The sequence below is a fragment of the Ochotona curzoniae genome, unplaced genomic scaffold (assembly GCF_017591425.1).
Source record: "Ochotona curzoniae isolate NIBS_2020 unplaced genomic scaffold, NIBS_Ocur_1.0 contig_3819, whole genome shotgun sequence".
In the NCBI taxonomy this organism is placed as follows: Eukaryota; Metazoa; Chordata; class Mammalia; order Lagomorpha; family Ochotonidae; genus Ochotona; species Ochotona curzoniae.
In genome coordinates, this window is record NW_024466004.1 from 17,897,881 (window position 1) to 17,922,744 (window position 24,864).

General features: G+C 35.5%; 1 protein-coding gene across 1 annotated transcript in view; it reads left to right on the forward strand.

Moving 5' to 3' along the window:
* Nucleotides 1–23,789, forward strand: part of GFRAL (GDNF family receptor alpha like) — a 38,194-nt gene extending 14,405 nt beyond the window's left edge. The window contains exons 6-9 of the mRNA XM_040983148.1: nt 2,343–2,593; nt 20,929–21,024; nt 21,103–21,175; nt 23,687–23,789. Coding sequence (XP_040839082.1) covers nt 2,343–2,593; nt 20,929–21,024; nt 21,103–21,175; nt 23,687–23,789 — 523 coding nt within the window. The remainder of the gene's footprint in view (nt 1–2,342; nt 2,594–20,928; nt 21,025–21,102; nt 21,176–23,686) is intronic.
* Nucleotides 23,790–24,864: the final 1,075 nt, after the last annotated feature.

The window sequence follows — 24,864 nt, forward strand, 5'->3', positions numbered from 1 at the left end:
CAATAATCACTTATTGTATTCTGCATGGATGCAATGAAAATATCAAGCAGCACTAATAGTCGACGCAAAAAAGAGAAAAACCACACTTTTCCTGAAGCAAATTTGGCCTTAGGAGATTTTCATTACCTATATTAAATAATTCTGATATAATGAAGATGAGAGAAATCTTCAAATGTCAAATTACTTCAGTGAGGCTGTTAAGCCCTTTATCACATATCGTTTTTCAAGAAATGCTTATACAGGGTCAGGGCTCGGAACTTAGGCTATAAACGCGCTTTGTGTACCTGTTCCAGTTTGAGACTCCTTTAGTTTTCTAAAAGATGAGATTAACTTTGTCCAGTACATGCCCTGAGAACTGAAATTATGTTTGACAAATTACAAAGTTAAAGAATATATTAAAAAATAATACTTCATATTTTCATATAAATAAGCACAAAAGAATAATGAAAGATACTGTTTAAAAACTCAATACTATAAAAGAAAAAAATCTCTATAATATACTTAATTATGTTAAGGATATGAAATATTTACAAAATGTGCAAAGGCAAAATTGAGAGAGGCAAATATAGCATTACAGTGCAGAAACTTTCTTTACATATTGTTACATTTTCCAATTGAAATGGAAGTTACAAAAATATAAAATCCTCAACTCTTTTCCAAAAATTTGTTTTTGAACATTTGATTGCTTGAGTAAATTAAAATTACAGGTTACCAAGACAATAAGAATAAATAAAATACTTTATATTAAAGTGTTCCAAATACAAAATTTAAAAATTAAGGTATAACTTTTTCAGATATAAAATATTTGAAAATTCAAATTATTTATTATATAGTATATCAAAGGATACCTTTTGTTCTTTTAATACATTTGATAATTTACATATTTACTTTCTTCTTTTTATTGGAAAGTCAGATATACAGAGAGAGACAAAGAAAAAGATCTCCCCCGTGTTGATTCACTTCCCAAATAGCTGTAATGGCCAGAGGTGCGCAGATCTAAAACCAGGAGCCTGGAGCTTCTTCCAGGTTTCTCAATTGGGTATAGGTTCCCAAGGCTTTGGGACATCCTCAACTGCTTCCCCAGATCACAAGCAGAGAGCGGGAAGGGAAGTGGGGCTTCTGGGATTAGAACCGGCACCCATATAGGATCTCATAGCATGTAAAGGGAGGATTTTACCCATTAGGCTAATGCACCAGGCCCTACTTCTTTCTTTCTCATTTAAAACATATATAAAAAGATACAGGGAGAGAATGGGAGTCTGGGAAATGTGGTCCAGGAAAGCAGTCAAGGACAGCCCAAAGTCTTGGGACCCTGTGCTCATGTGGGACACCTGGAAGGCATCCGTGGCTTCGGGCTTCAGATCGGCTCAGCTTAGGCAGCTGTGGGCACTTGGGAAATGAACCAGCAGATGAAAGAGCTTTCTGTATCTTCTCTCTGTGAATCCGCCTTTCCAATAAAAATAAATAAATCTTAAAAAATATATATTAGGTTTTGAAAACTCTTTGCCTTTGTGATTTTTTTTAAACTATCAACTGTACAAATAAACTGGTGACAAATGCAGCGTAGTCCTCCATCTTTTATGTATGCTTGGTTGGCAACCTATTCAAGAATGAGCACAAAATAAATGTTAAATACAAAGTGAGAAATTAATATATATGTATTTTTTTCTAATAGGAAATATGTCTTCTCGGCAAGAGTGTTGCAAACTGAAATTACTATATGTAACAGGATTTTATTAAAAGTGTTTGTAATATGAATCATATACTCAGTCAAGTTAAGAATGGATGTAATTCTAAGGCATTATATTGACCATTAAGTAAAGTCATAAATATGGCTTTACCTTAGCTCTTGCTAAAAGAAAATCTTGAAAATTTATGAATTCTAGTTAGCCTGTTTTAGAAATATTGAGACAAAGTCCCATGCCTTCCATCCTGTGGGATCCTTGCTAAAAAGGTTAAGTTCCTTCTTAGAAATCCCTTGTGCGAGACAGTGGCCAAATGCTAGCCACAAAACCACATCCAGCTTCCAAAAAAAGCCGCTAATAAATCTCTCAAGTATTTCACACTGCAAATCATCACCCATTGAAAGAAAATTAGTAATGAAGAATAATCCACACAGGGAATCCCACATTTTGCCTCTGTCTTTCATCACAGACGGCAGTAATTCAAAAGATTTCTCTAATTGTTTTTTCTTCCACACTCCCTATTGAAAGAACAAAGATGGTTTTAACTGTGTACTGGAACCCAGAAGGTGTTTGTTTTATGTCAGTCTTTCATTACGTAAGGGGCAATCAAAATTTAACCTAAATTAATACTGTTCTATGTTTTTACTCTTTTGCTAGGAGACATTACAGAGCATTTCAATCAAAATGTTGGCAGCTTGTGACTGCAAAGTGCCACGAAGATGAGACTTGTATCAGCACCTTAAACAGAAAGGACTTGATTTGCTCAGGAAGTGATGACTGCGTAGCAGCGTACCTGGGTACCCTTGGGACAGTCCTTCAAGTGCAATGCAACTGCAGGACCATTACACAAAGTGAAGAATCACTGTGCAAGATTTTCCAGCATATGTTGCATAGGAAATCATGTTTCAGTAAGTTCCATAGTAAAATTTATTTTTGTTCCTCATCCTCTCTAGAGATTGTACATGATCAACCAATAGAGAGATGAAAGAGAAGTATGCTTATTTTGCTTTTGACTACACAATACAAAATAGTAATCCGATTACGGTCGGAGCATTTGCGACTTTACTTGGATATGTCACTTCATTCCTGATTTATACGGTAGGTTACTGCCACATATTTATTTGTTTTAATACAGAGCATAAAATGTTATTTATCCATCAGATCACTGCATGTATCATATGTTACTGGTAAATAACAGAAATCACTAAGCAAAACAAATAACTTAGAGCCGAGGCCATTTATTGTAAATATTCTTTGCGTTAAACAAGTCCCATGCTGAGCCAATGTGAGTGAAGACTACACAAGAAGGTTCATATTCACTCTAGGATTCACCAAGGAGCCATAATTGAACAAGCCACAAAGTATTTAATCTTAGCATTATTTTCTCTCCCTAATATTATTATATCTGATGATGAATATGAAATAATGAGATGAAAAAACCCATTCTCTGAAATAATTTTTTTTTAATTTCAGGAAAAAAACCCTAAGATTTGGGATTATAAATAATTTTTGTCAGACATTCAAAGTAAGCAAACATACAAGAGTACATCTTACAGAAAGACTCAAGCATGCGATCACAAATCCTACATTTCTGTTATTCGTTCTCAGGCTTAGTCCACACCACCTTGAGTGTCTGCAAGGTACCCATGCCTCTGCATCTCTACATGCCACTACCAATCCTGCAGCTACTTACAGGAAAGGAAAGCAGAGCTCTACCATCCAGCAGCAAAGTATTCTTTGCGTTTATTGAAAATGTTCCTGAAATATATCTCCTGCCTAGATACAGTTGCAGGTAGAAATATTAGTTGCTGAAGCTAGGATTTCTTTTCAAAACATTTATTCTTGTTTCATTTCATTTAAAAACTAAACACACAGACATAGACAGAAAGTTTACCATCCATTAATTTACTTCCTGTATGCCTACCACAGCTAGTGCTGCTCCAAACTGAAGCCAGGAGCCAGGAGACAAAATCTTCATCTGAATCTTCCACCTGGGTAGTAGAGACAGCAGTACTTGAGCCAACATCTGCTACTTCCCAGAGTCCACAGCAGCAGGAACACAGATCTTAAGCCGTATCACACCAGGCGCTCCAAAACAAGATGGGGGAATTGCACATGGCATCTTAGCTGCAGTGTCATAACACTGTTTACCAAATCAAGGGATTTCCAACAATATAATTATAGAAGTAAAGAAACCTGAATGAGCTTTGGGCAACTGAAATAATAGAAAAACTTATTCATTAAAAAAAAAAATCCCTTTGCCTTGCTAACTTCAGACAAATCTGTATCTCCTGCTCCACACATTTAAGAGTAGCACAGCACATGCTTGAGGAAGTGTGTCTCTATTAATGGCACAGACAGCCCACTTCCCCTGCCCCCATCAGCCCTCCATACTCACATGCTGTCAAAACAGCCCAACCCTACAGCATGAATCCAGAACTCTTTTTGTTTGTTTGTTTGTTTTCGTTGTTTAATTAACTTCAGTCATTTTTTAATATCAACAGGCAGACAAAATTAGTTTATTGTTCACAGAAAAAGTAATTATTAGGGGAATAGTTTGGGTGGGGCAAGGCCTCTGGAAAAGCTGAGGTATCCCACAACTGCTCAATGATTCCAAATGCTTTTTCTGTGTCACCACACTCTCTTCTAAGTACACAAATCTTCTTTTCATTCATCTTGCTAATGAAGAAAAGGGGATCATGACGTACATTTTCATGAGCCAGTGGTTAGTGTGTTTCTCAACACCTCTATGTATTTGTGGGTAAGCTGGAAAAAAAGCTTAGCTCTGTACTGGATGGAAAGAAGGGCCAGCCATTCTCTACCACAGTGTTTCAAAAAAAGACAAATTAATCATCTCTCTAAAACTAGTTTCATTTCATTGTCTTTGGTGATACCCTTTAAATATGCTGGGAAAATTGAAATAAACTTTGGAAATATTAGTATACATACCGGGTAAAAAAATACAAAGTAATAATATATAAACTGTAGTTTACCAGGGATTACTTAGACAAAAGGAACATAGATACCATCCTTACATGCTGTTCTCATGCTCAGTGTGTACTCATGGGGTGACTTAAAGACAGGACTGACAAACTACTGGATAGATCATTAGTTTACCTATAATGTACAGTGCTCTGTATAGTGGATACACTCTACTTGTCATTAACCTAGCATGGTGTCAGGGAATTGGATGTTAGCCTAAAAGAAAAGCCGGATTCATGAGATTCTTTTGCATATCTTTTGCCCTCACTTCCTTGTCTACAGTCCTAAATTTTTTCAACTTTGTGCTTTTCCGCTCGTAAGAGTAAGAAATTTCCAAGAACTGTGACATACTGTGTCCACATTTCTTGGAACTAAGGACAACATATCTAATACTATCAGAAGAAATAGTTCAAATGAATGGCAGTCTTTCACTGTAGTGATGGCATGGCCCTGTTCCAGAACTGCAGATGTTTGGACTACCACTTTCTAACAACTGCTTGCTAAAATTTCCAATTATTATCTAGAATCATGAGGTGAAATTAAATATGAAAGGTTCCTGTTAAATAGAAAATATTGTGTTTATTTCAAACACACCACCTTTAAACTTTTGCTTTGGCTGGATTAAGTACCAGACCATTGATTTTTCCTTTTATTCCTGATATTACACAAAGGCTACTACACATTTTAAGGAGTTTTTGTATTAAGGTTTAACTGAAACCATCTGGTTGCCTAAACTTAAGGAAAGAGTTTTTCTACTATTAGTGAAGAATAGTATCATAACTGATACAGTTCCAGACTATTGAGCAGTATTAATGAGCATCATATCTTTAAAACTATTTGTTGATTGGTTCAAAATGCTATGTGATGGAGAAAGGAGAGAGGCAAAGAGAGAGTGAAAGTGAAGTGAAAGAGCAGTGGGGAGAGAAAGAGACTGAAAAGCAGAGAGAGAGGGAAAGAGACAAAGAGACCAAGAGAGAGAGAATTTCCACTCTCTAGTTCATTTCCAAATGCTTACATGTCTACAACAGCTGGGCTGGATCAAGTCAAATCCAGGAGACCAGAACTCCTTCCAAATCTCTCAGGTGACAGGAATTCAAGCATGTGGCTCATCACCTGCTCCTTCCTGGGTGCTTTGGCAGAAAGCTGGATTGAAAGTGTAGGATCAAGACTTGAACTGACACTCTACTATGTGAGACCTGCATCCCAAACGGCAGCCTAACAGGCCACACCACAGGCCTCAACAATTCTTGTGTGGCTCTCAAATCTTGTTAATCCACATAAATATCTAGATCATAATATAAATGGTTAGTCATCAGACCAAGTACTCTGTTTTCAGAACTCTATATTGTCAAAGTAAGCCAGATAGTTCTGATTTTAAACCAAGTTTGGGAACCACTGCTTTAACTCACTTGCTGGATAAACCTCATCACCAACTCTAGGTCCTGGGGCCTCTTTTCACACACACCTCCCCGGGAATAAGAAATTCCTGTTCTTCAAAATACAAAACTGCTAAGACTAATGCAGTGTGGATTTCAAGGTGGCCTGCTTCACCCTAGTAACCTAAATAATCAGTAGTGCATAGCTACTGAAATAAATGAATGGATAAAGGAATGCCTACTCTGTTTTTATTTCTTTTTATTCTCTTTATTAAAGTATCCATCAAAATACAGTTTTCTTATTAAAAGTTTCAATCTTTTATATTTCCACTTAAGGCAGCATTTTCAAATCAAATATTTGAGTGAAAGAATCAGAAATTAATAAGATCAGATTCCTACTGCTCATTTTAATGTAAACATTTCAAGCCCTTTATGTTTCCCAACCCTTCCTCTAATGCTGGATCTACATTCAGAAAGTCTGGGTTAATTACAAACTGTTTTTGAGTTGGTTTGTGGATCATATCAACACTACAAATAGCAGTTCGTTCTTCTAGAGTTTTGTCCTTAATTATAGGGTTAACCTTATGTGTTAATTTAAGGATGACAGTAGAGTGCCACAATTTGTTTGTAGTTCTGCCTGGCTTTTGTAAAATTTAATATAAAACTCCTGAAAATCCATATTGTTTTAGAAGTGAAAGACATTGATATTCATACTGAGTACCTGCTTCTACCATTTAATTTCTTTCTTTTATAGCTCTGCTTCTCATTCATCTGTCTAGAGATCATCCTAAATATCAAAATGAGAGTGCGACTGTTTTAGTCATCTCACTTGTCTGCACTCAATGGATACAAGATTTATTTAGCTGCAATTCATCTTGCCTTAGAACATTTCATCTGTCTATTCCAGGGAAGGTCTGGATCTAAAAATTCCATTGAATTAGAGAAGGCTTTTATAAAAAGTCCTTTAAACACACCCAGACATGTATGAAGGTGTGTAACACATAATTATATAATATTTTTCTAAACTGAATAAATTTTTTTACGTTAAAAAAATAATTGAAAGACCATAAAATTGATTAATATAAGCTCAAATTTACTTTTGTAAATTCTTGTTTTAAGTTTTACTGTCATGTGATCACTGGGTGTTTAAGAAGGGGACATTATACATTATAAAAAAAGCAGTAAGCTAAGTGATTCTGAAAAATTTTTCCATGGCAAAAAATCTCTTTCCAAATGTCATTCATCTGTATGTATACCATCCCCCACTCCCTGCACACACACACACACACACACACACACACACCCCACAACCACCCCCTTCTCTTATAGCCAATTCACATAAAGTGTTCCAGAAGCTTTATGTTAACTTTTGGCTTTAAATAAATCACTTCATCTGGCCAAAACCACTGACTTTTTCTTGGTTTCTACACAAAACTCTAATTCAAGTCTAGTTTCCTTCAAATTCAGTCCAGGTGCTAAAAAAGTCTCTTGGTTTTCCAAAGAACATTCAACACAATTTCTTTATTCTGTATTCATATTTATAACAGAGTCTCTAAACAGTCTAGTATTTTGTATTTTCTGGATTAAAGTGGCTCCGTGGTGAATTTGTAGTCCATCAGATTCATTGACACTCACTTACAAGTGTGTGTTTTTCCTTTTAAGAATCAATGATTATTCCTTTAGGATTTTGCTTTCCATTATTTGCAAACTTTTGAATTACTTAAAGAACAGACATGTGTGTTTTAAGTTGGCAATAAAAAGAATAATAAAAACAAATAAACTGTTTCTTTTAAATGACTTTAGTTACCACCCAATGTAAGAATTCAAATCCATGCTAACATGCTGCATTTACAGCTTTTTTGCCTTTTTAAAAAAATTCCTACATTAAGAATTCTGGACGTTTCTTTGATATGTTCCTCAGGGAGAAGTCTGAGTATATAGCATTTATTAGCTTTCAAAGCCAAAATATAAACAGGCCTCCCTTTTACTTTCTTTCATCCTTAGTCCAACTCTTAAATTTTTATTAAAAATCCATAATCAACAGTATTATCTGTAGTACAAGAGGTCTTCAAACAGTTTACAACAATGAGAATTACAGAAAAATTGTTGATGTTTTTCCAAATATTGTGCCAAAATAAACTTTTAATTCCCTCTTGTCATGAACTTTTGAAGTGCCCTTGAAGTCCAATATTTTGTTTGGAAGCGTTTTTAAAACCTATTAAGAAACATAGCCACAGAGAGACAATAAAAGTACCAGTATGTCTAGGTACAAATAATATCGTTGTCCTTTACAAAGTAACTGAAAACAAATAATTCATTGTCTCAAGTTTTACACTGTAAAATATAATTTAAAATTATCATTTCTGTCTGAGAACTAGTTGATCTATGTAAAGAAGTATATGAAACAAAGAAAAGTAAATAGTAGCACTGTAGACTGTGAGGAATTTACAAATCACACAATTAACAACTTTGTAAAAGATTTATGTATTTTTATTGGAAAGGCAGATTCAAAGAGAGAAAAAGCAACAGAAAGAAAGATCTTCCATCTGTTGGTTCACTACCCAAGTAGCTGAGCTGATCTGAAGCCAGGGTGCAGGAGCTTCTTCTGGGTCTCCTCCATGGGTGCAGGATCCCAGGACTTTGGGTCATCCTCTATTGCTTGCCCAGGCTACAAGCAGAGAGCTGGATAGAAAGTGGAACAGCTAGGACATGAACTGGCACACATGTAGGGTCACGAAGCATGAAAGGCAAGGATTTAGCCATAGGGTTATCATACTGTACTGAGTCAACAATTTTTACATAATCATCATAGTGTCACAGAGATTCTAGGAAGATGGTCAATAATGCCAATTGGTTGCTAATGACATTGCAAATAACAATCATATGATTTCCAACTAAAGTGGAGATTTTATGAAATAGGTTCGGAGTAGGGCATTCTAACAAAATCCTGGAGTGGTTTCTATTATTTGTCTAGGAACTTATACTTTGAGTAGTAATACCTAGATGATATATCTCTTAAAGCACTTTTAAGAAAAAATAAAGACGATTCTCACTTTATATATGGAAGTATCATGAGTGTGTATGACTTACCTGCTACAAAGAAATAGATATGTAATTGATAGTTGTGATGATGAGTTTTGTGAAAAAATGGCAATCTGTGTTTTCAGGAACACTGTATCTTAGTATTATGAAAGAGTTCAAGAAATTGTCCTAATAACTTCTTAAAACACTAATTCAAATAGTTATTTAGTGTAGTGAGTCTATGTTTAAATCGCAAGAAGGGCTCGTTAAACACATATCATTGGATTTGTATCCCAAAGGCTAGTAACTCCATAGCCCTGAGATGGAAAAGTATGCACATTTCTGACAACTTCTCTGGTGAAGCTAGAATGTTTTGCCCAGATAACAACACATTCAATGATTTACATTTCACATTGATTCTTTCCCACAAATCAGCTGGAAGTTAGCAAAGTCCTCCCAATGGAAACATCAATTTAAGTCTCCACTAGTGTGCCTCCATCAGAGGGGACTCCATATCAGTCACTTTGTGACCTGTATTGAGCACTTCCCATTTATCTGCACAACATGCAAACAGCCCTAGACTCAACAAGGAGGTAGGTACTGGTTTTCATGGAGGACTGGATAGGTGACGAATATGTTTTTAATAACTATTACTACCTCCTGAATACTTTAGAACCAAGATTATAGTATGATAAAAACAGATTGGGTCACTGAAATAGTCCTCACTGACCCACAACTTCCCTGTCTATGTTGATAATCAATGATCTAATGGATAAATCATGAGTCAGAAAGCGTAGGAATGGAATCATCCCTTGGTTTTCAGTTTATAAAACTTCATGTTCAGAAAGTCATTCCAAGCCATGCTTCACGCTGAGTAAAGTTAGGCTTGGAGGTGGGGAGAAACCAAATGACCAGAAAATTAAGAGATCTACATCTAGGTACTTGTTCAATCTTCCAAAACAAAATCTTAATGTACTTGAACAAGTCATACATAGTGACTTTCAGCTTTCATGAACACTTGGTGCTATTGAGTGTATTCTGTGTCAGAATTCTATAAAGATAAACTTCAGATTCATAGACTTTTTTTTTCAATTTATCTCAGTTCGTACATTCATATAGCATATTAAAGTATGAATTCTCTGGAATCACTGATCATGTACTTGGAACTATCTTGGAAGGTGCTGATATCTCCGCAGTAGAGCAGTGCCATCCTGTAGATGAGCTCGAGTCCTACTTGTGCCTTTATATTTGACATCTTTTCTGATGAAAAATTATGACGGTCAGATATTGGTACATTTCAAGAACACACAGGCTTCAAAGAAATTGTAAATAATGACTGACATTCAAAAGTAAATCTTTGGGAAACTGCATTAATATTAATGGTATTGGATCTCTGCATATTTTGAAAATAATGTTACCTTTGATTAGCTGCAAGGAGATTTCATCGTGCATTTCAGTGCTCTGAAATTATGATATTGAGAAACCTGAAGGTCTATAAGGTTCTATATCCTTATAATGGGGCTTTAGGAAGCATCTAGAAACATTACTGGCCCGGTTAAAGCTAACTCTTGGCTGTGAATGTTAACTGACTTGGCTTTTGTATTTAAGACCTACGGCTTACCTGAGTACCCATTAGTCCCTTCATTTTGTATGCCTCCATTCAATTTTCACAAATAGTATATGAGGCTGATGCTTTTTCTTTCATCCTAGTGGAAGCTTAGAAGTTTGTAAGGTATCCAAATCGCACCAAAAGCAATAGAATCCAGAACTCAAAGCTTTTTTTTTTTTTTGGCAATAGAAACTGTGGTTTTAACCACTGAGCCACAGCCTTCTTATCAATGAAGTGAGATGTAGAATTGTGAGTTGATTAAAAATGTTACATCTCCCAGGGAGTATATGTGGATATAACAAGAGGCTCTTTGAGCAGTGTGTTTGATGGTAAGCAATTTGCTGTAATATAAAGAACAAGGAACCAAGAGTGCGTTTGATTTGTAATTTTGCCAGGTGGAACAGAGAAAAATCACTTATGCTCTCTCCAGAGCTGCAATCTCTTATATACTCAATTTAGTAAGTTCTGTATAGCAATTCTCTCCTACTAGATATGCCTTGATATTTTGTAGTTATGTGACTGAGCCTGTGTTTGAAGATCATTTATTTTCAGCAAATCCCCATACTTTCTGTTTATAGGGTCATTGTATAAATGATGTTTCTTCTTGCATCAAAAGGGCCAGTTGTCTGCCAAGAACTTTTCCATACAAAATGTTTAAGCACATGTTTCATTTATTTCTCTGACCTAGAAAACATACTCAACTATGTTAAATATCTAAATTGAGATTGAGAGTGAAACGATTTTCTCTCCTGTTTGATTACATTTTATCGCTTTATTTTTCAAATTCCAAAGAACCTTGTAAATAATATATCCCAGGTTCACTCAAGAATCATAACAGCACATGTTTCAGTGCTTCTATTTACTATAGTGCAAATCTATAAAACGAAACATATTTTATTGTATTTTTATAAATAAACACAACATTTTCCACCCAAGTGACACAAAACACAGCGTGAAAATTTAGTCATTGACAAATGCAATGCTTTGCTGTTTGTCACTTTGACCAGGCCTTCAAGTATGTGTGTGAGTTTAAGTGAATGTGAGCCTGTCTGCAAGCTTTGTTCTTCTTGGTAGCTCTCTTAGCAGAAATCCATGTCTGGATCATTTAAATCAGAGTCCCACCTCTGAAGATTTCATTGAAAGAGGCATCATGTCTGGCTACACCTTTCACTTTTGTTGTTTAAAATTCGAATCAGATACAATTTTTAAAAATCATCTGACAGGCTTTTATCTTAGAACTTTTTAAAATGCAAACTCCTTGAAGGAGAGATGGGAGAGAAACAATCCTAAAGATGCAGCCCATTTCGATGGAGATAAATGCTGGCTTTAGTTTCGCCGCAAGGTTTACTCGCATACAAAAGTTCCTAGTAAAATACAGCTGGTTCAAATTTTGTCTTCAGACCTGAAACCCAGCAAATTTGGCTTGGCGTCCTATTTTGCAGAAAATGCTTCACACAGCTATAATCTGGAAATACTGAAGTGTACAAACTCTCGACAGAAACAACGGAACAGTTGTCTTCTGCCTTTACTTTCTCCCAACACTACTCTTAAAGGCTTAGGCGTTATTAAGGGAGGGGAAAAAGTCTGCCATTGAGCATGAAACATTGGATGAATCATCCATGACGACCTTTGCTGTTTGCTCTAAACCTAAAAAGAAAGATTAAAGAGCTGCCATTGATGAGTGAGACAATTCACATTTTGGCATCACTAAAGAAGAAAGGCGCATTTAAGATCATGGAGGGAAATAAAGCAACAAAACAACATTGTTGTGATTTGAACAATAGCAGCTTTCACCATGTTAAAGCTCAGTGTTATCTTTTCCATTTTCCACCCTTATGATGCTTTCCTTGGCTGCATATAATCCCCTAGTTGCCTGTAATTGGGGACGGACTTAGTGCCAAAGCTGCATAAAATAAGCAGCCTTTCCAGTATATTTTTGTACATTGTGACTGTGTATGTGAAGTCTTAAAAATCATTTATTGTGAGCATGTGTATTCCTGGCTTAAAGAGCCAAATATTCTAGTGACAACAACATAATAACATCAGTTGCGTTCCCAAGAAACACCATATGTGGGCATTTAATAGTCACTACCCTGACATCTACATAGTGGAATATCATCTTAAAAACAGACTCTTTAGAATAAGAGGATGTTTGTAATTAAACAAATATAGTCCCTTGGATGAGACAGGTGAAAAACGAATTGAGATTTGGTAAAGATCTATTGCTGATGGAAATTGTTTCTCTTCCACTCATATCAGATTTTTGCAAATCATCTGCTAAAGTTCCTTTGAGTTTACAAAAAGAAACTTTTTGCAGCAGTGCAAATTTCAATAAATGTTTTCTCAGGCTAAAAGTGTCAAGAATTCCTTAACCTCACATTGGTATTTAGTAAACTATCAACTGAGTGCAAGATAATGTCTAATCTTATATTTAAGGTGTGTGGTATAAATTTCAGTAAACAAATCAGTTTGAAAACTATATAAAATACAGTGCATGGATAAAATTTGCTTGGCACATACAGGTGTTCACAAGGCTTTGAAAGTGTGTCACTGTCACAGATACCAGCCACCTTTTCCCCTTTCCTTTCTACTTCGTACTTCAGATGGAATGTTGGGCTGCCTCTGAAGCTAGCTTATCCAATCACCAACCTTATTGAGTTTGTCACCACACTGGGACACATCTTCTATGGAAATCACTCCTGATTCAGGCAGTGAGACATTCAGTACAGACAGGGTAGCCGAAACAGTTGCAAAGACATCAGAAGCCACTATTTCCTAATTGTATGCTTACTTTAGCTGGGGAGGCAAGATGAAAGAAGGTGCAGATGAGTGTGTAAGGCATTCTTTTTTTAAGGACGGCATCTTAGTGATGTATTGTGCTATGTAACTAGAAATCATGTGAGGAAGCAACTGCGAAGTTTCCAGCAGCCATTATCTAGTACTTGTGTCTCCATTCTCTGATTCTTTCTAGTATGATAGTCTAAAACTTACAATAGTATTTTGTTTAAAGTACATATGGTAGTTATTACATGGAAAACACACACTGAGCATATGTCTATAACCTTAATAGCTACCTCCAACACTTCTACAAGGCTGCTTTCACCCAATTTTTCTCACTGTTCTTTGGCCCAAACATCCATTCCAGCACTCCAATCCTACAATGGAAACATTGTTATTTTTAACTGTTTTTGCTCTTTTAATACTACCAGGTAGCTACTTGAAAGGGAATTTTTGAAGTAGTAATGATTCTTACTGATCCAAGTTAATTTTATTTCTTTCCAATTAGTAAAACTAATTTAGCTGTTACCATCCCTGTATCTAATTATTCTTCATTAATTGTTCATTTTTATAAGCCCTTTATTTAACATAATTCTTTATCCTCTCCCTTGCCTTGTCCTCATCCACTGGAGTATTAAATGTCTGCTTGAGTAGACCATCAAAATGTAATTTTCAATCTACTTTCTCTTTCACTTACAATTTCTTTGTGCTCTGTACCCTCCACCATTGGATCTCCAACCTGACTCTACATTGGAAGTGCTTAGAGTTTTTTCTGACATTATCTCCCCTTTTGTTCATGTCCTATTCGATTAAAAACCTACAGCAATATTCTCAATAGCAAAATTTTAAAAGCTTTAGTTCTCTATGCTGAATTGCAAAAAACAGATATGTGATTCTATCAAATATGTTTCTAATAAAACAAATCGTAGTTTTTATTGCTTGTCTACCCTCAACAGAATTATTTATATGTCTTGTCTCATTTAATCCTCACAATAATTTGTAAGTATCTGGAACCAACTTTATTGAATGGAGAACTGGGACAGAGAAAAAGAATCCCCCCCCATCCAAAACAAAAAACAAACAAAAACCCCAAAAACTTAGGAAAAAGAAAAATTAGTCCATAAAAAACAGCGAGCAATTTTTAGAGGACAGCCTTGAATCCATGGTTTAAAGTCAATGACTAAATTCTTTGCATGATGAAATAATACTCTCCACCAGCACCTGTCATCTCTATCATTAGTAACTGATTTTTACTTTTATGCTTATGTCTTTCAGGTTTGCTAAAGTGACAAATCGAAAAAAAAACATTTTAAATGGAGTTCATACGTCAAATTAAAAGCATTAATGAACAAAACTACTGTGCCTTTAATTGATTATGGTATAATTAAAATACTAGTGGAGATACTAGAGCTGCATTCATAATTTCTTTTGACATAAAGTGAGTTTGAGATTAACACTGGTGCATGATGAGTACTATACGATGCCTCATATTTTAAAACAGGAAAGGTACTCATTGCCAAAGTAGAGACACTTCTCTGTCTCTCCTCTGAAAATCTGCCTTTCCAACGAAAATAAATAAATCATGTAAAAATAATGTATTTCTATTTATTTTGAAGGCAGAAAAACAGAGAGAAAGATTAAGAGAGAAGATAAAGAAATAGCCAACCCTTGGGTGAGAGATACACACACACACACCTGAGCCATCATCTATTGCCTTTCTAAGCCCATTAGCAGGAAGCGGGATTGAAAGTATGGGAGGCAGGATTCAGCCACAGTCCAATATGGGATACCAGCATTACAGAGGCTTCTTAACTGGCTGAGTGCCTTGCTGTCCCTTCTGATTACATTTTTGTCTAGTGCAAGTCAAGGTCAAGTCCAGTGTCAGTTACGCAGTAAAAAATATGACATTCCCTCTTGGGACATTGAGTGGTAGATGTATAACTCTTTAAAATGATAAAAAAATATCTTTCTGATACATAATATAGTACTCAATTCTGTTTCTACAGTTGAGAGTAATGGGACTTGGCAGATAAACTAACTACCCGTGCCTGGTGATACTAGTGGATCACACATCTAAGAATCTGATTGCGTTCTTGATTATTTTAAAGCCTGTGTATTTTCTCAGTTCTATTAACTTGAAAAGTGGGGAGAGAAATTTTGCAGTTCTCTCCCTTATCATTCTTTCTTCCTTCATTTGAAGTCTTTCCTAAAATGTCATGCCATTTTATTTAACATTATGCCTTTTCATATTAAATAACAAATTAAATTGTATAAAACTCAGTAACGATATAATTTGTTAGTTTTGTATCAAATACTGTGCTAAGCTCTCTTCACTTATTCTCTTGCTTGATTTTTTTTTAATTGTGAAAGTTCATGCTACAGAAACAGGGAAAAACAGAAAAAGATAACCATTCACAGAATCCTTCTCAAAAAGACCACAGTGGCTAGTGCTGGGCCTGAGGAAGGAGTCAGGAGCTTCATCCAGGTCCTTAATGCAGGTGCCAGGAGCCCGAACACGGGGGCCATCTTCCACTGGTTTTTCCCAGGTCTTTATTAAAGACCTAGGTCAGAAGTGGAGCATCCAGGACATGAAACTACACCCATGTGGCATGGTGGTGTTGCCGGTGGTGGTGTGTTCCCCACGGTGTCCCTGATACTGACTCCCTCTTGTTCAGATTTTAACAATTTATTGTGGTGGACATTATCTCATTTTAAAGAGAAGGGATCGGGGAGGCAGTAAAATGTACTTAAGATGCTCCCATGATCATCTTCCCACAGAAACACCAATTTCTGTAGGTATTAATGCATCAAGTCACCTTAACAGAGCTAAGGCAGCCAAGAGAGAGAAAACAGTATAATAACAATAATAATATATGCATTTGGGTGCAATGTTAATAATATATGCATTGAAGAAGAGAGAAACGGCTGTTTACTCATCCCTGCCCTAAAGTCCCTAAGCATCAAAGGAGAAATCCCTTTCATTCTGCTTGGTCTAAAGGAGATTTATTCCAAGTCTAGACTTTATACACAAAAGTTTAATATCCAAGGATAGACAAGGTTCTATGGTGGTCCTGTTATGAGTTTCCTGGTTTTCTTTAGCCAGGTGGTCAAGTGACTGCCTCCATCAACATTCTTCCGAACACAGACAGAGAAGGAAGCACAGAACTTTCTCTTAGAACTCTGTACCAATCGGTAAATTCTAACACTGTATAGATTCTAATGGTCCTTGTCCCCAGGCCTATTGGGAGAATCCTAAAACTCACCCTAATAGCAAATGACTTGCCTGGATCTCCAACTGATCAAACTTTGAGTTTGACCATTATCAGCTGTGACTGATTGCAACGGTCTTTGGCAGGAGTCCGTAGCGGCAACAGCAGTCCATAGAAATAGGCTTCTTACTTCTACTTCCGTGATGTACTGGTCTCAGTGGGCTGTAGGCTACAAATGTGAACTAGCATAGGCACTTCAGTGACTGTATCCTTAAATACCCCATTTCTCTTCCATCCCAGGCTGCATAATAAAGAGTAGTCGTCCTCCTAAGAGAAGAAAAAGGAGGTAGATGTCAAGTGAATACACAGAGCTAGTCCCTGCATGGGAAGATCAGAGCCAGTTTCCTTTGGTGCTCAACCATAGATCAGACACGTGGATGAGGAATTTGAACTGATCTTGATCCTATTGCAGGCTGGTAATGATGGATGGCCCCAGTTTAGACATATCCCAAGTTCATGCTGAACAACACAGCAACTGCGGATTAAAAATACACCTGGGAAAGGATTATCCTTTCTCTTATGTATCCACAGCAAACTGATTTGGGGTCATTTCATCATTTTAGATAATGATGATTGCCCTCCAAAAGATACTCCTCTTCATTTTCTTCCTAATGTGTTGTGCTCTAGTGTTTTCAATAAACTAAGGAAAACAATTGTATCAGCCATTTGGGTAAATTCTTAGAAATATGCAAAACACTAGTTTTAGGAAAATTGTTTAGTTGCTAACTACACTATAATAATCCTACTTGGACTCTCAATGATGGCGTAGCTTATACTCATCTTCACTAAAAAAGTTTATAGCCTCCCAAACCTTCACACAAAGTTATGAAAGCTATCAAGTACAGTTCAAATTATTCCCATTATTACCTCACATTGTCTTATTTGTGCAAGCTCTTGTAATGACTGTTTAGTTTGGGAAACATATTTTTCCCTATTTAGATCACTCTAAACACATGCCGTTTTTTCCAAGCTGGTTTTTCTATGATTCAATGAAAAATAAATGAAAGAACAGTTGCACATTCACAGCATGTTATATGTTTACTTACTTTTTTAAAGATTGATTTGTTTTTATTGGAAAGGAGAGGAGGAGAAACAGAGAGGAAGATCTTCAGTCTGATGATTCACTCCCCAAGCGGCCGCAATGGCTGGAGCTGAGCTGATCCGAGCCAGGAGCTCTTCCAGGTCTCCCACGCGTGTGCATTGTCCCAACGCTTTGGGTTGTCCTCGACTGCTTTCCCGGGCCACAGGCAGGGAGTTGAATGGGAAGCAGGGTTGCCAGGATTAGAACCGGTGCCCATATGGTATCCCAACACGTGCAAGGTGAGGACTTTAACCACTATGCTATCACACAGGGTCCCATGCTTACTTTCTATTTTAAATTATTCTATTTTAAATTATTTTAAATTATTCCACTTAAAATATTCTAACATTTATTTTTAAATCACCATTGTATAACCAATCTATCAGATCTTTTCCTGGGAATTTACGATTTCATAGACATTATTCAGTGCAGTTTCAGTCCCCAGCAGCCCTTAGTGGCCTACACAAGGATTTTGGAAAAAAAAATAAATGTGATCCTATCTCTGTAACTCATTTGGAAGGAACAGTATTTAATTTGTTCCTAATGCAAGATTGAAATTAATCTTGATTTCCTGTCAAATGTACAGGGATTTTACAAAATAGTTCATAATAGCATTAGTTCCTCTAGAGCATACATTAAGAAAAACAACTGACTGACAGTGTTTATCTATAAATACAGCAGATGGTGTGGAACTGAGCTGAGATATCAACTCAGCCGACTTTAATTTCATAGTTCTAAAACGCTAAACCTCATTTTTGTTTATAAAAAGAGGGGAAGAATCTCCAATGGGTTTCAGTAGCCAAGAAACCCTCAGAAACATTAATCTCTAACTGGTATTTGGTATCCTCCTAGGGTGCAATATTTAAGATTGTAGAGTGATTGTTAGGCTCATTTAAATTTTCATTGGGATCATTAGTTAGCATTTCTGTCATTGATCTATTATAACTTCGTTAATGAGTTCCATGTGAGTGAAATTTAGTGAATGAGACAATTCTTTTTAAATTTGCTAGGTGAATGTTTAAGAATTACTTTAAGCAGTTACATATAAAAGTTAGCCTAATTTATCAAAAATAATCCCCTTTTTCTCATGCAATCATTAATTATAATAGGTAACTAGAACTATATTATACTCTGGGATAGAATTTCATGCAAGAAAAATAGCACAGTTCAAATAGAACATATATTACATACACTTACATTCAGAGTATCAGTGTGTTCAATGTTTTATAAGATAACCTTTAAAGATACTAAAGCTATTCATCTTTCACATTCTGATACTGAGCATAGTATTGATTTAAACCATCTTGTCATATTCTTGCTTGACTTAAATATACAATTTTATTACTCATTTTGCTTCAGAAAGCTAGATGTTCAATTTTATTAAATTTAAATTTTTCATAAAGAAAGCACTACTGTGAAAACAGTATTATTTAGATTTGCTCCATGTTTCCATTTATTTATGTTAAATAAAATATGTCTTGCAGTCACAAAATTGAACAAAAAGTTGGGACCTCTACCTCTTGTACTTTCACCTTTCATTGAGGTTGACTGTTTAGTGTCAAAGGCCAGGGGATTCTAAAGCTCCTTTCACAGTATCTAATCGTATAATGTAAGCTGGGAACTAATAAACATCGCAAGCACATGTGTTACGTATGCCAGACTTCAGATTCTCTGAGAATTATTTTCTAATGGCTAACCCTTTATATTTTTTTCTGGTTCTCATATTGCTTTTCCCCTGACTCACACTGAAAATCATAATACCGATCTGAAATGCTAATCTATCTGTGTGCTGACTATTTCTAACTTAGAGTTTAAACCTTTGCTTCCAAGGCACTGATTTCTCTACAGGGGTCCTGGCGGAGACGGTTGATAGAGTCATTGGCAGTGTGTCTTCTAAGTTTCCTTCTACTCAGAGACCACTGTCAGCATGTGTCCACAAGTGCAACAGCCCACTTTCATACATTTACTTATGTACAATTTGGTACATTCATTGCTACAAACTTCCAATTCTTAAAAACACAGGAAAAATCTACAAGGGACAGCAAAGTCTTTAAATGGAGACTCTACTTCATTCTTCCTAATGCCTTGAAGTGAACATCGTAATCAGAATGGTTACCTGGGTCTTCATATGCTTGAAGTTCACATTTGTATCAGACTGAAGCAAAAATAAGGATGATTTTACTTCAGAATTGACAATAAAAACCACCAAAACTAGACCTATCAATTTATTTTGAAGATTGCATTTTTTTTTGTCTTAAAAGTGGAAAATCTAAAGTGAAAATATTATGTCTTAACAGGAAACAACTTATTTTCAAGGCCTGGTCATATTTTTTTTGAAAGATTTATTTGTATTATTATTTTTTTTTATTGGAAAGGGGGATATACAGAGAGGAGAGACAGAGAGGAAGATCTTCCGTCCGATGATTCACTCCCCAAGTGAGCACAACGGGCCGATGCTATGCCGATCTGAAGCCAGGAGCCTCTTCTGGGTCTCCCACGCGGGTGCAGGGTCCCAAAGCTTTGGGCCGTCCTCGACTGCTTTCCCGGGCCACAGGCAGGGAGCTGGAAGGGAAGCGGGGCTGCCGGGATTAGAACCGGCGCCCATATGGGATCCCGGGCGTGCAAGGCGAGGACCTTAACCACTTACGCCACCGCGCCGGGCCCCTGGTCATATATTTTTGTAAGGTTACTAGAAGATGGTCGTTTTGTCATATTGTGCTTCTCATACAAGTGGCCAACAAGTCTGGGTGCTTTAGTTTTCATGAGTCACCCCTTTGGAAGAGAAAAATAGGTCATAACAGAATGTGAAGACCCAGTTCGGGTCAATATCACAACAGTTAAGCTAAAGTTACAATATTTTACCTGTTCTAGTATACGTATATAAAATATAATCATTTTAGTTATGCTTTACAAAGAACATTTTCTATAGGGAATTATTTGATTAAAAGTGGGGAAAACAAAATATTACACTTTGAGAAAAGTGTTCTCACTTTCACTTAAATCTATTGGATTCATTAAAATAGCATTGTAGAAATTGCTACTTTATAATGTTTGGCAAATTAGAACATATGGGACAAAATAATTCATGCTTGAATAGTTTCATCTTACTTTTATCATTTTCTTTCAGATTATCCAACCCTGTCAAATGTCAAAAGCATTACACTGTATAAAAGAAAACACACAAAGGAAATGACCTTGACTGGATCTCAACTCCCCTTCAATGGTGAGTTTAAGTTAAATTCTCTGAAACATTTGAATTATGATATTTTAAATAATGTGCTTCTTCATATTGTGCTTGTAGGCCATGTAATCTATGCTATCACATGTGTGATGGTCACCTGTGGGAGCCTGCTACTGATTTTGCTCAAGCTCAGGTAACTGGACACACCCCGGAGCTGGAGGGCTGCAAGGGGCACACTGTGTTCCAAGGGTCTGATAATCAACCCTTCTCTTTAAGACACAAAATCACCTTTTCCATGGGCTAGATCAGTCGACACCTTATGCTGCGTCTATGTAAAGGAAATGGGATCACTGGAGACACTGTATGCTATATTTTATAAGCACACTTGTATTATGTATCTGTAAAATTAAAATTTTAGCAATGCTCCTCCTGCTTTTCCTACAAAATCAAAATTGAATTTTAGTGCATCGCTTATAAAAATTATTTGCAACATTGAGGAGCTCACATTACCAAATTATCATATACTTCTTTGAAGCTTACATGTCCTTCAAGACTCTTGCTTCATTCTAGTTTACCAATGAATTTCATTCGAGTTTAATATACAATAATTGAATGAGATATTTAATGATGCCTCATAGTGTTCACAAAGAAAGACACTAGCTAGTAGTAGCTGACATTGATTTATTTTTCTTTCTGAATATTTTTCATTTGCTTAATTCCAATAATGTGCTAGTGCGGAAGTGAGACTATACGATTAGAGATTCATGGTCTCTAAATTATTGCATTTGATTTCTTTTCATTTTCTAAAATTTATTTTTATTATATAAGAAAACAGAACAGAGAAAGAGAGAGAACTGTCTTTCACCTCCTGTTTAACTCAAGAAATGCCTACCTCAAACAGGATCCTAGAACTCTGTTCCAATGTACAAACAGAAGGCAGAGACAAAGTGCTCGGTGTATCACCTGCTACCTGCTTTCACATTAGTCAGCAGCTGGATTGGAAGTAGAAAGGTTGAGATTTGAACCAGGCACTCTGACATGGGGTGTGGGCCTCCCTCGTAGTGATCATTATTATGTCAGTTGCCTGCCCCACTATTTCTAAATTTCTAAAATTTAAAATTTTTACAGTTGCACATAAAATTCTACACATACACATACTTTTAAGAATATTTAATCTCATTTTAGTCAATTATATTTTATTACATATAAATGTAAAATGTGAATGTTACATTTAATAGAGGAAATACACACATGTACATATATGTACACACAAAAATTCTATTTAATAATCTAATTGGACTTTCACAAGAGTTTCAATATTTCTCTTATCTCATGACATGTAGCAGCTAAAAACATTGATTGCTCCTCCAGAAGTTCAAGACTTACATATTTTGGGGTCTTAATGCACAGATAAAATGAGCCTGAAGTGGGGAGATACAAGGTAATAGCAAATCATCAAATACGTGGTAAAGGTATGATCAAATTTACTCATTTTTGAATGCACTACAGCTAAATAAAATATTTACCAGTTTAATACAAACCCCTTTAAACACTTAATGTGATGATTATTCAAACCAATAATAAAACAAGCTGCTTTTCTCCAAAGCCTTAAAAGTTAGATTTGTATGAGCTCTTGCCTATGTTCCAAATACAGCTTGAAAGCCAAATAATTAGAGTTCATTTCTAAGAGGGAAAGTCACATTTGGGATTTATTAAGCCTTCTTTAGTTTAAAATATTTGAGAGCACTGTTCAGTTACTGAACTTGCTTATACATTCCAGGACAAACTTATTGTTTCAGAAAAGCACAGATGGTTTTCTGGCCTAACAAAAAATCTTACTTTAATACTTTTCAGTCTTTACTACATAGCCACACACAATGTATTCAATTCATATCTGCCACAAGGGGCCATGAGCTTTTACAGATGAGTGCCATTCCAAGGTAAAACAGTTATAGAACACTCACAATTCCCTGTGTGTCACCTGCAACCTCACCTGACTTCCCTGAATCCAAATATGTCCATGAATTGAATGACAGTGGGGGTATTGTTTCTATAGACAAAAATCTTGAATATACTGTAATGCACACTGAAAAGCAAATTATTTGTATTCGTAAGTACTCTACATTTCATTACAAATGACTTTCCACATAATTTAAGATCGATGTTGCTGTGTAACGTGAAAATTCCAGAGGCAGTGTGAGGTAAATGAAAAAGCAGCAGTCATCATGAAAACAACACAAAAGCATCAGAATAAGGAACTCTGTGTTTTCCCACATCTGAAGACAAGTTAGCTCTACAATCAAAGAAGCCCATTTTATGGAAGCCACAGCTAACTGACCTCATGGTCAAGTCCCAACCACAGGAGTACTTACCTGCAGACAACATTGATTTTTCCATTTGGTTCATGTTGTGCTGCGTTTTAAAAACCTTTAGCTTCCTATATTTTTTTTGTAGAAAAAAATGATTAAACCTCAAAAATTTGAGAAAAGTCTTTATAACAACTGATTACTTGGAAATCACAGCTAAATTACTGATGCACTTTAGAATAGTTTTATGAGAGTTTATTATTGGAACTTTGCATTCAGAAACTTGATCATTTTCTTCCTCCAGCCACAAACTCCATGCAGAAATAAAAGCACTCACAGAACATTTGTAAAATACTTAAAATGGCATATGGTTAACTTTTGCTTTTACTTTTATATAGAACCTCTAAAATATCAAATCCAACAAGAGATCCTTCACCAGTCCAAATACCTGGAAGAGTCATTCATCAGGAAGCAAGGCTCATGAACAACCACTTTCTTTAAAGCATGCATTTAAAGAAAGTAAACAATATATCATGTCCATCATTAATAAAGAAAATGTTTGGATGAATTTAATAACATTGACTTATTTTGAAGATAACAATATGAAGTACAGTAATGTGGCATCATGATGATAGATTTGCTTTTTTCTTAAGAAAAGATTTAAGTAAAACCACCCATTTGCATTTTTGATAACAGTAGTACAGAATAAAATTTCCTTGAAAGCAAAAACTGTTAGTGAAAATTACATTTTGCATGATTTTCTTGGATGGTTAATATGATTGTATATGATATTAACTGGCAACATAGCAATATGCTGTTATATTTAGCAGGAATTTTTCTGACCAAGCTTATATATTTCTGTGATCTTGTCATAAAAGAAATGCAAATGAGCATATCCAGTACATTTATTATTTATGCATTTTTACATATTTTCAAATCAGCACCTAAATCATTAGCATTGACTAAGTTCCTCAGTGTGTTCAGGTAATGATGAGTCTCAAAAATCAAAATGGTGTCCCCGTATTTTTATAATTTCAATATGTTGAATTTTGGTTTTTAAACTTTACGCCTTTATTTCATACCAAAATTGTGAGGACCAGTTATATTATAAAATTCACTGTGCATTTATAATGATATGTGCTATGTGTGAATATAATTTTTCTGTGTAAAGTTAACTTATTTAGTGATATTCTTCAATTGCCACTTATCATTGTGTTTCCATACATTTTGGCTTAATTTAAAAGTATAATTGTGATTAAAAATATGTATTATATATATAAATAAAAATATATATTATATATATAAATATATGTATATGATTTAAACTCTGTATTCAAGATAGACACAAGATTGTTTTATTTAAAGTTACACAGAGGTACATATAATCAATAAACTGAGGATAATAAGATAATCTGTGATAATTATTACCATTATATAAGCACTAATAAATAACTAAAATTAAAGGCTAAATATTTTCTCCTGTTTGGTCTCATTACTCTTCACTACAATTTGAATTAAACTGTCAACATTAAATTAAATGTGAAGTCATTAGTTGACTATGTTCACAGAGTGTTTT